Source organism: Stylophora pistillata, chromosome 10, assembly GCF_964205215.1.
Source record: "Stylophora pistillata chromosome 10, jaStyPist1.2, whole genome shotgun sequence".
NCBI lineage: Eukaryota > Metazoa > Cnidaria > Anthozoa > Scleractinia > Pocilloporidae > Stylophora > Stylophora pistillata.
The window spans coordinates 4,037,826-4,052,958 of NC_142528.1; the positions used below are offsets into that span (position 1 = coordinate 4,037,826).

The 15,133-nt window shown below is 39.8% G+C and overlaps 3 protein-coding genes across 4 annotated transcripts; 1 reads left to right on the forward strand and 2 right to left on the reverse strand.

The window, feature by feature from the left end:
- Positions 1-929: 929 nt before the first annotated feature.
- Positions 930-6,177, reverse strand: LOC111324771 (QRFP-like peptide receptor). Of its 2 annotated transcripts, none has more exons than XM_088736308.1 (3): positions 5,806-6,177; positions 5,364-5,563; positions 930-3,668 (listed from the first exon to the last, which is right to left on the reverse strand). In XM_088736308.1, exon 3 carries the CDS (start codon positions 3,627-3,629, stop codon positions 2,679-2,681), a length of 951 nt encoding a protein of 316 aa, XP_088592434.1. In that variant the 5' UTR covers positions 3,630-3,668; positions 5,364-5,563; positions 5,806-6,177; the 3' UTR covers positions 930-2,678. The 2 variants fall into 2 exon arrangements, with proteins under 2 accessions (XP_088592434.1, XP_088592433.1); XM_088736307.1 differs by having other exon boundaries at positions 930-3,953.
- Positions 6,178-7,787: 1,610 nt separating this feature from the next.
- On the reverse strand, positions 7,788-11,015 carry LOC111324773 (uncharacterized). The gene is made up of 2 exons (XM_022928406.2): positions 10,143-11,015; positions 7,788-8,716 (listed from the first exon to the last, which is right to left on the reverse strand). The coding sequence occupies exons 1-2, from the start codon at positions 10,953-10,955 to the stop codon at positions 8,294-8,296; spliced, it is 1,236 nt and encodes a 411-aa protein (XP_022784141.2). The 5' UTR covers positions 10,956-11,015; the 3' UTR covers positions 7,788-8,293.
- A 349-nt stretch (positions 11,016-11,364) lies between these two features.
- On the forward strand, positions 11,365-13,583 carry LOC148721452 (uncharacterized). The gene has a single exon (XM_088736305.1). The coding sequence runs from the start codon at positions 11,405-11,407 to the stop codon at positions 13,280-13,282; it is 1,878 nt and encodes a 625-aa protein (XP_088592431.1). The 5' UTR covers positions 11,365-11,404; the 3' UTR covers positions 13,283-13,583.
- The last annotated feature ends 1,550 nt before the right edge of the window (positions 13,584-15,133 follow it).

The window sequence follows — 15,133 nt, forward strand, 5'->3', positions numbered from 1 at the left end:
AAAAAAAAAAAAACCATCGTTTCACTCGTTACTCCACATATTGCTCATTTCCAAACTTTGACAAATGGATTCTGTAAACATCACGTACAATATTTTGTGTGTCGTAGCCGAGAGAGAAAACTGAAGTTAAAAGCAAGTTCATTAAACCATTAATGAGATTCTTTCCATAAGAATAACGTAAAGTAACATCTTAAAAGCTAAATTAACTATTAATGCAAAAACTAACTCTAAATTAGTTGAAAAGACACTTCTTCACACACTTCTTCAAAAACACCTGGGACTAAATGAACATGACGATACTCATGTCCGGCAACCTCATACTTCTCGTGACGTACGTCAGTGAGACTAAAAACGACGGAAAGAAGAAGTTAACTTTGTTGTCGTGGAAAGGAAAATACGTGGGTTTCAAACTATTTCGTGTCAATTTTAAGAGACAGTTGGAGTGAAAGTAAATAAATTGCATTTTACTTTTTCCGTCATTGATCACGATTCTCGCAAAGAATAAAATCGTTTCGCACTTTCCTTTATGTGGGAGGTAATTAATTTTCGTGCAGTAACGCTCTCATGGCTCTTACGTTTAATTGATTCTGTTTACTAGGGATGACTAGCTTTTTCGTCTTTTGCGTGTTTTCACTCCGTTTAATCTGGAAATTTTGGGAGTGTGTAATGGCTGCTTCGCCTCTCAGACATGTTTATGGCTAATGAATGTATGAAATAGGAGGAGTTTTGTCAAATCATCATTTGTTTGGTTTGCGCAACTTTTTGGTCGCTAATTTGGCCGTTGTCATGTGTACAAAAAATTCCATGGAAGGTCAAAATAAGGATGGATAGATCAAGTAAGAACCATGTTTTAGTGAGGTCAGCAGAGAGCTTGCATTGTTGGCCGAAACTTTGGGCATGTAGTTTGCCAGCGATGGAAGAAACCGAACTACTCGACAATTTATATATTTAATCAGAATTTTAAAAAAGGGTTTGAATTCAAGCGTTCATCGATTTATCATTGTTTATCAGTCATCTTAGGCTACAGAATACATCTCTTTGATTTGTAACATCAAAGGAATTTTAACGAAGTTTCATCGATCGTCATAATGCCGGCATCATGCCCAACATTATGCCGGCATCATGCCCAACATTATGCCGGCATAATATATCTGACTCTTGGCGTGATAGCATTTTAGTGCTGTCACTTACAAAAAGTAACGATTTTTATTTTACAGGGTCCCACAGAATACCACTCTCCAGTGATGTGAGCCTCCTGTATAAAGACTGTCATTACTATTATTATTATGTCGCAGAGAAATAAACTAAATGCTACGTTCTAATCAGGCAGCACAGGGCGAAAACCGTAACCTGTGAGCCATGGAGTAAAAAATAAATGTACATTAACTAATCCTATAAAGCTTTTCCGTTGTGTCTACGGTCCTCCTTCTAACAGGAACTCAAACTGCCACCTTGAAAGTCCGGGCAATATTCAGCGTGCCCGAGAGCACTGCCCTCTGCATCTTTCGCAGTACGTCTGTGCTTCTGCCTCCCACCAGCTCGCGCATCATGACATCCAGCTCCCGTGACCACCCCCCGAGGGCATCCATAATGATGTTATATTACTTCACCTTATTGTTATTATTATTAAAATGATAACAAAGTAAATAACAAAGTGATGTTGGTTCAAGATGTAGAAACTCACCAAATGTTCGCAAGACTAAGCTGAGCTTGTTAACCTTTGTGGGTAACCCCGATGGTTGATTAAGCTTTCACGGTATGCTTATACGTGACTCGTCATCTTAATCTAGTCAAGTGATGTTATCGTGCCGATGGCATATGGTTTACGTGGCAGTTTCTCTTTCGCATGACAAAAAAATTAGAGAAACGCCGCGGCTCAGTGTAAAAATTTTGATATAGAAAAAGTCAGTCGAAAAACCGATTAAAAAAAATTGTACGATCGAGTAACTGAAGCTCCATTAACCAGTAGTGTTTACAATTACTGCCACCTCCCACCCTTCCCTGATTTATAACACTCTGCCTCCCACTCCTCCCTCAGTACTTATAAACCACACCCACCCCTCCCTGAGTACTAATGATGTACTTCCCCCCCTTATAAAGTGGTCCAAAAAATGGTCCCAAAAAATGGTCCCAAAAATGCTCCAAAAAAAAAATAGTCTAATCCAGTCTATATTTTACCCTTTGCCCTTACGGATAGTGAGTCGAATTATTTGATCGAGTGTCTCATAACAATTCAAGATTGTATCTGTGACAAGTCTCCTTTCGCGCTTCACCGACAAATTCGCCGCTGCAATTTTCCCTTTCGTAAACGGCCGTTGCCATTTGAAACGGTCGTTTGCGATTTTGAAATGGTCGTTGCCATTTGCAATAACACTCGTTGCCATTCATTACAAAATGGCAACGACTGTTTCGACAAATGGCAACGACCGTTTCAAATGGCAACGGCCGTTTACGAAAGGGAAAATTGCTTCGCCGCTTGAGCGTCAAGCACCAATAATACGCTCTACATGGCTTCACAAGTAATCAGACACAAATTAACTTTATATATAAGGAAATAATGTTGAGGTGAGCGGCAGAACCAGTAGTCCATGACATGATCGTTAAGAGGAAAACAGAGTCAAATTTTTGCATGCAATTTGGTTAGTCCTGATTTATCCCAAATTGTAAGGGACAGTGAGTTACTCTTGCCGATGAGAGTCATTTATAACAATTACATCTCTTTTCCTCTGAAATCCTGATGCAAGCCAGACTCTTTTCGCGACATTACACTGCAGTAGCTCCACCAAGGATCTTCTAAAGCGTTCGCTCTGAAGACTGTAAATAAATGGGTTCATTGTGGAGTTCACGCAAACCAAAACGGTTCCAACTTTGTAAGCAATGGAGCCGTACTGGAAGCCAAAGTAGGAGAGGACATAAGTTACTGTGTCGGGTAACAAACACACCCCGTGTAGAGCTGTGATAAATAATAAGAGCTTGGTGACCTTTTTCCTTCGCCTAAGCAGTGATATATGAGTCCCACGGTAGTTGCTACCATGCCACAGGTGATAAATCACTTTGGTGTAAACGGCAGCCACTATAGTGAACGGAAGTATGAAGTCGAAGCACAGAGTCGCCAAGGTGTACGCTCTGGCAAAGCCAATATTCGGCCAATCTTCAAGGCAGATTTTTTGGCTTGCGTTGTACTTCATCACGAGTATGGCAGGGATCTCAGATATCACAGCAACCAGCCAACTGGTTGCAATTCCAAGTTTTGCTCTTTGAGGCGTCAAACGGCCTTTGTTACTGTATGGAAACAAAATAGAGTAATAACGTTCGAACGCGATAAGCACCAAGGTGAACACTGAAGCTGCTGTTCCTACCCAGCTCAAGCTGCCTCCAGTGGCTACCTTGCAAAGAAAATCACCGACTGGAGGCTCGGGATGCTGAAAAAATGGACGGAAAATAAATTGTGGAGACACAAAAACGGCGAAGGCCATGTCAGCAGCGGCAAGATTTACCAAAAGATAGTTCATTGGCACTCTCATTGATTTGTTTCGGGATACAACAAGGCAAACCAAAGTATTTCCAACCAGGTTTACAACCACAAGGATAGAGAAAATTACACCAAGAACAACTTCTGTAGCGGACATCCTGTTCAGTTGGAGACCAGTCTCTGGATAACAGAGTTGCTGCGAATTGATGCAGGGGATCGGTTAAGTTTTGAACTTCTTCAGTGCCCAGACAGGAAGTCCCGGCACAAAGTGAAACAGCTCAGACCTCCCAGGTGTTCCCAAAGGGCGAGTACTGGGTGGGTACATACCATAAAAGGAGAGTTCTTGTAGATTTTTGAGACGAGCGGTGAAATAGTTCGCTTGCAAAGACTATTTTTAAACGAGCTTAAGCTCGAGCTAAATAAAATGCAGACCGTTACGGTCCTTTTCGTATTTATTCGCCTAATTGCGGTCCCGGCGTTCCTAGCGGAGAAACCAGAAACTATGGATTAGAAATCCAAACTCTGCTTATCGCTTTGATTTTTTATGAAAACAACAGGACGCTCTCTTTTATGATGAAGAAAGCTTTGGAAAGGATACTATAAAGCCTTATACGCTCCTCTCGCCTACAAACACACACGCTATTCGTGGTAGGCCCACCTTTGATGAGCGTTTCGGAACCGTGCTCAGATGTTGAAAAAAATCTCGTGGATTTTCGAGGCGAGTGATGAAACTGAAATAGTTTGCTTTCAACTGAGCAGAAATAGAAACATAAAGGTCTAAAGTCCTAACAACAACACACTGAGAAACCGGCAAAAAACATGAAATAAATGAAAGTAAAAGAAATGTGATGCTTCCATCAGCATTTCAAATATCTGGTTTGCAGTTACGGTGTTTCGCACCTCCATAAATATATATTTCTTAGTATACATTTTGTTGTGTAGCACCGTTGAGTATTTTTACGAGTTGTGCCGTATTCCGACGAGCCCGTTGGGCGAGTCAAAATACAAACAACGAATTTCGCAGATATTTCTGGAGTACAAACATCGCGTGATATTTGCATTCGTCTCGCGCGTTATTTGTACTCTACGAAGCACAATTGGGTAACACATAGACAGGTAAAAACGAGCGATATAATATCCCGACAGGTAAAAACGAGCGATGTAATATCCCGACGTTTCGACGACCTCATGACGCCATTATCAACGGTACAAATGAAAATAAAATTAAAAAATGCGAGTTCAAGAGTTACAACTAATTTGCATAGGGGAGGTAGCTACATAAATACTTTAGCACGGATAGAATCCGTTTGCACGTTCAAACTCGGTGTTAATTGTTTGATGTAAAGCATCTCTTTGACAAGACAATCGAATTTTTTCATGCACTTCTTGAGAACTTTGAAACAGCTAAGAAGGTCCTCAAGGACAGCACCTGCGTGGTATTACATCGTGATATTACATCGCTCGTTTTTACCTGTCTATGTATTACTAAATCTTTGTTAATACGAATTGGATAATAAAACTCGTTATTAACCAACTGTGCTTCGTAGAGTACAAATAACGCGCGAGACGAGTACAAATATCACACAATATTTGTACTCCAGAAATATCCGCGAATTCGCCCGCACTGAAATAACAATTTGGCGCGTTAGATAATAAAGCTCTTATTATACTTTTTGTTGTGTAGTATCGCTGAGTATTTTTACGAGTTGTGCCGTATTTTGACGAGCCCGTAGCAGGGCTCGTCAAAATACGGCACAACTCGTAAAAATACTCAGCGATACTACACAACAAAAAGTCTCAAATTGTCAAATTGAAATTAAAATCATAGCGTGCGAAAACCGTTTTAATGAAAAGTGAAAAAGTGAAAAAACACAGAGTTGTTTCAGAGAACCTTTCAAGAGTTTCGGTCACGTAAACTCTTTTTTCTTAATCTGCAAGGGCAGCTGAGTGTCGCCTCTTCAAAATCAGTCGCGAGATCCCTGAACATACCACACAGTCAAAAGGTCTGAACAAGCGAGATAACTTGGAAGAATGTATTAAATGTTTCAGGACCTTTGCCAAATCTGGAGTAGTTTCGAACATCACGGGCAGCTTGAAATAAAAAGATATTGATGGTTAGAGATTTCTTCAATAACGTTTTGATTGAAACAAATCCACGCAGATAATTAAATCAAAATTTCATGTGTAACAGTATGCAGAATGTTCCAATATCGCGTAAAATCATAAATTTCTTCTAGATAGAAAGCGAAATTCAACATGTTTGGATTCGCTCTCATTATTCCGCTTTTTTTACTTTTTTGTCAAGAAACATCCTGGTTTTAAACCAATTTTACCTTGGAATAAAGGCTGTTAGTTTCGAAAGAAACTGTTTGGGGCTGCGTCGGTGGGAGTAACGAAATAATTTGGATATATCAACAAAGTTGAAATGGTAAATTGGCCACCGTAACGATAACAAACGCTGACGTTTCGAGCGTTAGCCCTTCGTCGGAGCGAATAGAGAAATTGTGGGTTGTGTGTGCTTTTAAAGGCAGAAAATGGAGCTACGTTATTGGTGGGAACATGGCAACGAGAAAAACACGAATAAATTAGTGGAATGAAAAGCGTCCGTTGATACCTGTGGGATTTTGACTGCCGGTTTGAAAGATGAGCTTTTGTTCAAGAGTTTTACGGCTTTCCGTGCTACCTAAGTGTAAGGAAAGACTGCAGATTGCCATAGGTTGCTTAGAATGATTAGGTAAATTAAAATTTCTAGCGACTGGTTTCGATGTGTCCCTGTCATTCCTTTCCACGTCGTGAAGGTGTCCTCGCAATCGGTCATCTAGTCTTCTGCCTGTTTCGCCGATGTATATCTTTTTGCAATAAGTGCAAGTTAAGGTCGGCACACACGAGGGGACTAGTCCCTGCGACTAGTCCCAGCGACCAGTTTCATGCGACTAGTCCCTTCGTGTGAACTACACATTTCTGTGGTCGCAGGGACCAAAATTTGGTCCCTGCGACTGGTCGCACAAATTCAAACTGGTTTGAATTCGTGCGACCAGGGACTTGACGCATGAAACAAATGTTTGTCCCTTCGTGTGAACTGTTTGTGCGACCAGTCCCTGCGACTAAACGGTAAATAAGCCAATCACGGGTCAGTAGGATGCGTGACTTCTGGTATTTGTAAACATTGCAGTTTCTATGAATTTTCCCTGACTTCTAGATTTCTACAACTGAAGAATAAAAACTATTTCTACTTTTGTAAACATATACAGATGTCTTGGAGCCGTTTTGATGGAATTTTTACCCTATTTGACTCCGTGTCTGTTAAAAATAATAATAATAATAATAATAAAAAAAACGGAACACGTAAAAGCATGAATAATCCGACTGAATAAGTGTAGTTCGTTTGCGTTGATGTTTAATAGTGCTACAATGAAAAGTTACCAAATTTTAATTGTTTTCGTGTAACGCTCCAGACTAAGAAACATCTTTTGCCTCTTAATTTTCCTATGTTCTTGTGCAATTGAGTGCCCTCGTGTGAACGCCTTAAGGGACTAGTCCCTGCTACCGGTCCCCTCGTGTAAACCCTTCAAAGACTTGTCGCCGGGACTAGTCGCACGGACTAGTCGCAGGGACTAGTCCCCTCGTGTGTGCCGACCTTTATGCAATAGATTACATTGGCGGAGGCGCACGTGAAGTGATCGTTGATCTTAATGAATCGTGTGGGTCCCGATATTTTCTCAGTGTTGTGAATGAATGGACACGTTTTGCATCGTGCACGAGCGCATTTAAAAGGACAGCTCGCCTCATTTCATCTATTGGGAGTATCAGAAATTGTTTCCGCAAAAGGTTAAACTAGTCAACAAGGACAAAGTGCCGAACTAAGTTTGACTACTTCTAGATCACAATGACGTAATATCCAAGATGGCGTTTTTCTAACCACGAAAGTTGTAAAAATGGGCAACTTCGAAGCGCTCTTGTCGCAAACTAGACAAACTAGACAAGTTATTTTCGAACTCCTGAGGAAAATGTCTTCTAATTGAGATAAACTTTTTCTAGATCGTACTTTCCCTTTAAGCGCGGGAAAACGTGACCAAACACGCCGGCCGTGATTGGTTCCATTTTGCATACAGAGCATGGAGCGATTTTTATTTGGACCGTCACTGAACGTAGTAAAAATCTATTCCGGATAACGTTCGGAACTCAATCGGAAATTTCTCTCGTGTATCAAATATTTATAACTGAGTAAGTTTCTCTGTTCATGGTTGGAAAGCAGCCTTGTATTCTAAATAAGAGAAACGTCGATCAAGAATGACCTCACGAGTATAACATCGTGTAATCTAAATGACACAGTGAAATTTATTGGTGGATCATTTACTAGTCTATGAGAGCAAATGCAGAAAGAATTATCTGTAAAATAAAAAGAATTATTTCATTAAGGGTAATTAAACTACAAAGTTTGTGTTAAGTAAATTCTCAACACCAACATACACAACACTTTAAAATGTACTTTGGAATTTAAACATATGGCATGGAATTGAAAGATACAATTGTACATGTAAAAAATCTACATATATATGCAATTACTTTTATGTAACTGTGCACCACCTCTATTTGTGTCAATCTCAAAGTTATATTTGGCGATAAAAGATTGAATTGTGTTAAAACATAACGCTATGACAAAATGTAAATAAACAAACAAACAAATCTTATGAATTTCAATATGCAGTGTAACATCAAGACTGTGCTTCGATTGCAAAACAAACAAAAGGAAACAGAAAAAACTTTGCTATGGAGCTGGATACAAGAGGACACTGAAATAAAACAACATTAGAGGCACTTTTACATATCAATCCAGTCCTTTTTTTTTTTTTTTAAATTCATCATAGCATACAACTGCTTTATCTCCTTTTGATAAATGTTTTCAGATACATATGGTGTTTCCAAAATCATTGGGATACCATTAAATCGAGGGTCTCTCATCACACGCCTAAATGCCTCAACCCCAATCTTTCCCTTGCCAATATTCTCATGCCTATCTAAGTGGCATCCAAGTTCTCCCTTGGAGTCATTTAGATGAACACCTTGCAGGTATTGGAGACCAACCGTTGTCTCGAATTCATCCATCATTTTTTCAAAACCTTTCTCTGATGCAATGTCATACCCAGCAGCAAAGGCATGGCATGTGTCCAGACACACACCCACACGTGACTTGTCCTGGACCTGGTCAATGATATCTCGCAGCTCTTCAAATTTTCCACCAATCTGTTGAAATAAGGGGAGAACTAAGGTCTATGGTATGAGAAAAAGTAAACAAACAAACAAAGTCCAAGACTTGCTGTTAACCTTTTCACTCACCTGAGTGACAAAGGAGTGGACAGAAAGAAAAAAGAGTTAAAACACTGAAAGAATACAAAATGTCTGTTCCACCTATACTCAATACATTAATATTTGCACATCAACGATTTAGTCTAACAAATTGTGTAAAACAATAATTCAAAGTATACATGTAATTTGCAATTAAAGCAAAAGAACAGGATTGCATCATAAATAACATTTGCAGTCGAATTTATTTAAACTTAAAAAAACACTATACCACTGTCTGAGGATTGGTTTCAGTTGGGATATAAATTTCCATTTACTTTGACTGGTTTGCATCATGTATCTGGTATTCATCTCACTAGTATGAGTCAGAATGAATTCTGTATGAGCATGACTTTGGCATAAGACAAGGCCATATGGGGTGAACATACATACGGAGCAAGAGATAGGAAAGCTTGAGGCCTGTTGAAATATTCTTAGGGGCTTAAATAATCATGTCAATTTATGAAATTAGCAGTATTTTACTTTTGAAGCCTGAGATGTGAGAGTCTACTACCCTTCCTGAACAAGTGTTAATTAGGATATTTGGAACAATTTTCAACCGAGTATTCAAAGTAATTTGGCTGTGGTGATTTGTTTAAAAGTCTTGTTCAATGTTCTCAACCAATCAGATGCACAACTAAAACCAATTGCGACTTGTCTCTAAAATTTTCAGTCAGTCAGTAACTTTATTATCATGTCAAATCTTCTTGCTGACTACAAGTGGTCAACTAATCAGGGACACTTGAAATTACACTAAAACCTAAAAATCACACTAAGATATTTAGTACAGGTGTATAAAAACATAATGGGTGTATAAATACATAGATTACAATGAAATTTTTACAATAAGTTAAATTGCCTATACTTATGACTAAAATTAATTGGTATTTGACAATTATAATAAAATAACAATTAAGCTCCTGTTAATTAAGAATTACAAAGGTGACAGTTTCGTAGCTGCCATCAGTAATGAATGTGCCGTAACAAGATTCTCCCTCCTGATATTTGCTTTAAAACTAATGTTGATAAGGAAGTTATGGCCCTGTTCTTACTCGATAGTTGTAACCAAAGGAATGACCCAAAGTATCTAAGCAAGTGCTTTTCCATGTTTAAATCAGTTTGATTGTTTTCACTTTAAAAAATAATTTAAGCTCTTCAAGATACTTCCTCTGTTTTAATTAGCTGGAGTGATTATTTCAGTTTTTGTCATTGCACATTCAGCTCAGGACATACACTCTTATACCACAACAAATTTTAATGGAAAAACTCACAACGAAAAACCCACAACAAAAAGACAATCAACTAAGACAAAAATGTGAACACTCACAGTATTTCCTTGGCAACTCATATTTTCTAGGACGGTGACAACATATTTTGTTTCCTGATGTGCCTGATTTATACTTTCTGCTATTCTTGCAATAGATTCTTCCACTGTAATCTTGCCACATGTAGATCCTGGGTGGAAATTGTACAGGCTCAGACCCAGTCTTTCACAGCGTTTCAGTTCGTCTACCAGAGTGACACGGCTCTTGGAGAGAGTTTCTTCGTCTGGGGAACCACAGTTCATCAAATATATACCATGCGGGAGAATAGAACGCGGCGAGAAGTTAGCTTTCGAGCAAGCCTCTTTAAATAACTCTGCATCTTTGTCCTGAAGAGGTTTACTTGCCCACTGTCGCTGTGACCTTAAAAACATTGCAAATGCCTTAGCACCAATAGAAAGAGCTTCAGATACGGCGTTATGTAATCCACCACCAATAGAGACATGTGCTCCTATCAGCTTGGTATGGAACGGCTGGAAGTTGAGGTTATCTGACTTGATAGTAGCATGGACGCCGGGCTCTATTTTAACTCGCTTTATTTCTGGTTTGACCTTTTCTTCAGTCACTACTGAGTTTACCAGATTACCTCCTTCCTGTTCACAGTGGTCTTGTTCCGTGGAACTTTTCTCCCGAGCCCGTTTTTTTCCTTTGGATTGTTGTGTACCACTCTTTATACTCGACGTTCCCTTCCTTAAATTATTGCCCTTTTCTTCTTTCCATTTTATTTTCGATGCCTCTCCTGAGGTTTGTAAAACTTTGTGATTTTGAGACGCAACCTCTTCAATGGCTCTGGCTGCTAAACGAACGCTGCGTCTCATGCTGAAAATTCGTGGTTCACCGATGTCGGGCAGCCATTTTAATTTTTTAAAGGAATAGGACTGGATCGAGAAATTGTTATTCCCAGTCCTTCTGGAAGGGTTGACATCCCAAGAATCCAGGTGGTCTTCCACTCAAAAATTTGTATTTTTTGTCAAAAAACTTTCATTTTGAAAATGGTGCTTTTTGGTATCTTTAACCATTACTCTTTCATTCTACAGCTTCCTTTTTTCCATATTCAGGAGGTAAAGTAAAAAATTTTGCTAAATTCCTTAGCGAGTATGAATTTTCACCTTAGCAACGACCATAGCAACGGTTTGTTTATGAAAACAAAACGCAGTTGCAGTCAAAAGGAAACGACGGAATTTGTCCTGGGACCCCTCCCTGGTTATTCCCGTTGTCTATTGACATTTCAATCAGGCATACATGCAGTGAGTTACGAGCACCCAAAATGGCGGATGATATGTGGCGACACTATTTCCCAACTTATCATCCACCATTTTGGTCGTATTCGTTCACTCTATTCCTATTGCGATTTTGCTTGATAATTTATTTATCAATGCCACCAAAGGCTCGTTCTGGTTACACAAAAAAGCGTAAATATCGTGGAAACCAGTACTCTACTGAATCGAAGCGTTCGAAGAAGGAAAAAACGAGTGTCAGCACCAAAGGTCTTGGGAAAGAATGTTCAGCTTCTGCCCGCAAGATTCCAGCAGGTCTGACCACCGCATCTTCTGAGGGTATCAAGGAGTGTAAGGAGTCAATCATAAGTGGATTTCGGTTTGTAGATATGAGAATTTTGTCTTCTGTGATGGAATGTATGCCATGCAAAGAATGCTTTGTTTGTGATTTAATTTTACAAGAGCAAGCTATGAAACGCAAAGGTTGTGCCTCGAATCTTCGTTTGCTTTGCTGCTCGTGTGGTTGGTCTATGGAATTCTTTACTTCAGCTCAAATAGGCCGTTTCTTTGAAGTAAACAGAAGATTTGTGTATGCTTCAAGATCTGTTGGTTGTGGACGTGCGGCAGGTAAGAGGTTTTGTGGACTTATGAACATGCCGCCACCTCCTAGACCTACACCATATGCTCGCCATAATAAAGAAATACTCCGAGCAGTAAAGAAGATCTCACTGGAGACAATGCGTGATACTGCAAGAGAGATTCACGATATCAAGCCAGGTTCAGATGAGGGCATAGCAAGATGTGGAGTGTCTGTTGATGGAACATGGCAGAGAAGAGGCTTTTCTTCTTTAAATGGCTGTGTGAGTGCTATTAGCATGGATACAGGGAAAGTGGTAGATGTTGAGCCCCTAAGCAAAGTTTGTATCAAGTGCAGGGAGCATGAAAATGATCCTGACACCCCAGAAACTACTGCATGGAGAGCAGACCACAGAGCCTCTTGCAAGGCAAACTTTAAGGGTTCAGCACCAGCTATGGAACCAGAAGGCGCCCTTCGAATGTTTCAAAGGTCAGTAGATCTGCATAAGCTGCAGTATGATGAATATTATGGCGATGGTGACAGCAAAAGTTACTCATTAGTCAAAGATGTATACCAAGTCTATGATATTGAAGTTCAAAAGAAGGAATGTGTTGGCCATGTTCAAAAACGACTGGGAACAGCTTTACGAAAGTTAAAGAAGGAAAAGAAAGGGATGGGTGGGAAAGGCAGGCTGACAGATGCCATGATTGACAGACTGCAAAATTACTATGGAATTGCCATTCGAAGCAACTCAGGTGATCTTGCTGCCATGAAGAAGGCAATTTATGCCAGCTTGTTTCACTGTGCTTCTTCTGCAGACAGTAATTACCATGGGCATTGCCCTGAGGGTCCTGAAAGCTGGTGTGGTTTTCAGCGGGACAAGATCAATAGGACAAACACTTTCAAACATGGAACTGGCCTACCTTTAGATGTCAGAGAGGAAATCAAACCCATTTATAAAAGGTTGAGTGAGGACAGCCTTCTCAGCAAATGTCTTGATGGCAAGACTCAAAACCAGAATGAGTCACTCAATGGTATGGTTTGGGAGCATGTGCCAAAGGGGGTGTTTGTTGGTTCTGAATTACTGCAGCTGGGGGTTTATGATGCTGTCGCTCACTTTAATATTGGTTCAAGAGCAGCTATTAAAGTGTTTGAGAGTCTTGGAATTCCCCCAGGTGAATTCTGTATAAATGAATGCCAGCAGTTGGACAAGATTCGTGTTTTGAAAGCTGAATACAAGTTCCAAGAGAAGAACAAGACAAGGAGGAGGCTACTCAGGGGAAAAATAAAGAAAAAAAATGACAAATCCCAGGAAAAGGAGGGTGACATATATGCACCTGGTGCATTTTAATGAGAACATCAAAGAGCTTAGCTTAAACTTTCCAAAAGGCACCAGTTGCTTTAGTGATTATTTTGATTGATCAACTTAAATCTTTAAACTTGATTTTCTCAGTTTTGCAATTTTGAGAGAGTGCCCGTCACGGCAAAAAGGATTTCTTGAAAAGTATTAAACCAAAAGGGATGAAATTTTCAGGGAGGTTTGCTTGAGTATAGTTCTGTGTTGTGAACCTAAAATTATTAGTGATTTTTAGTTACATGGTTGTTGACAGATGTATCCATGGTGATAATACAAACAAAAATGTTGTAATCAAGGAACAGTTGCAATTTTATAATAGCTTGGCATAAAAAATATGGGTTTTCTGAGGTTCATGACATAAAGCCATCTTTGTACTTAGTTTTGATACCAATTTCAGGTGAATAGGACCGCTAGTTCTTGAGATATCCTTTTTACAAGAACACCATTATTTTCACAGTTGGGGGCCCAAAACTTGGTTACCATGGCAACGGCATGTCTATCAAAATTCTTAAAAGTATCAGTTTGAGGTGATCTCTCCAATGGTACTTAAATAACTTAGGTAAAGCATAAACTGAATTTTTTTAAAATTTGAGTGGAAGACCACCTTGCTACTGCGACGAAATTTTTGCATTTTATTTTCCCAATTTTCTGGTGTTAACTTCACATTTAGACCCTAAACTATAGGAATTAGCGTAAGTTTCTCAAATTTGACAGCGTTATTCCTTAAAAACAGCGCCGCCAAGACATTGAAAATTCTTCCGCCATTGCTCGAATAACACACTGGAGAGCCCGCGAAAATAACTACAGCGGTTTTAGTTGTGACGTCATCGACTCACTTCGCCACGCGAACAACAACAAAACCACAGAGGGAAACACGCACTATTCGGCAGGTCTTCACGCTCAAATTCTCCTTCTGTTTCTTCCGACGACGAGTCGGAGTTAAACTTCTCCTTCACTGAAGATCCATCAGACGATAATGGTGAAGGATATCTTTACGATGACAGTTTAGAGCCCGTTGCGACCGAAGAAGAAGTCGCAGTGTACAAAGAGATTTCTGCGCGTGAAGAAGAGGAACTGAACAGGAATACCGACGCCGTCGCACTGGTGAAACAAGTGTTAGTACATGGTATGCATTACTCTTACAGCTGTAAGAGGTGGAGGCAACATTTTCATGCAGATTTTCTTTTATTGCCTTCAAGTAAAAGTAAAAAACAGATTTATAAGTAAACTATTTTTTGTAGTATCAATTACACTAAATAAGTTCACATGAACATGAACAACATTTCTAGGGTAGCAAAAAGGAATCACGCAAGGTGAGATATCCCGCTCGATGTGGGGAGAACCAAATAAGTTCAGTGCTACTCACCATGCGACGAGCTCGCTTCGAAAGAGTCTCCTCGATCTCTGTATTCCGAGGTTTCTTCCAAATGGTTGGAAAGGAACCTTTCTTTAGCCTTCTAACGGCGCCATCCACATGGACTGAACTTTCAAAGGAATCTAGCGAAAAGTGGTCAGAACAAACAGCGAAGCGACCATCTGGATTGAAATGTGCACGATGTATGCTAACGAAAGCTTTCCATTTCGCGCGAAAAGTCTTGTCGATCGACAACTTATGGATGGAAATTCCGGCCGATATATCGGAGACATTACTGCATCCTTGCACAACAAAACGTCGCGAAGGCATGCCTTTACAAGAAATACGCAAAAGAAAGCTGGGGAACAATTCTTTCGAAATTTATTCCTTCTTTCCTGCGGAACCAGAAAAACAACTCTCTCTCGGCATACCAAATTAGCCGCGTTTGTTGAGTCGTTGACGTCACTTCCGTTCTCGACCCAGTTCCTCCT

Excerpts from the sequence above, each read along its gene's own strand:
- LOC111324771 (XM_088736308.1), bottom strand. The coding sequence starts at position 3,629 with ATGTCCGCTACAGAAGTTGTTCTTGGTGTAATTTTCTCTATCCTTGTG.
- LOC111324773 (XM_022928406.2), bottom strand. The coding sequence starts at position 10,955 with ATGAGACGCAGCGTTCGTTTAGCAGCCAGAGCCATTGAAGAGGTTGCG. Across the intron at positions 8,717-10,142 it reads TGAGTTGCCAAGGAAATACT|ATTGGTGGAAAATTTGAAGA; the intron begins GTGAGTGTTCAC and ends TTATTTCAACAG.
- LOC148721452 (XM_088736305.1), top strand. The coding sequence starts at position 11,405 with ATGGCGGATGATATGTGGCGACACTATTTCCCAACTTATCATCCACCA.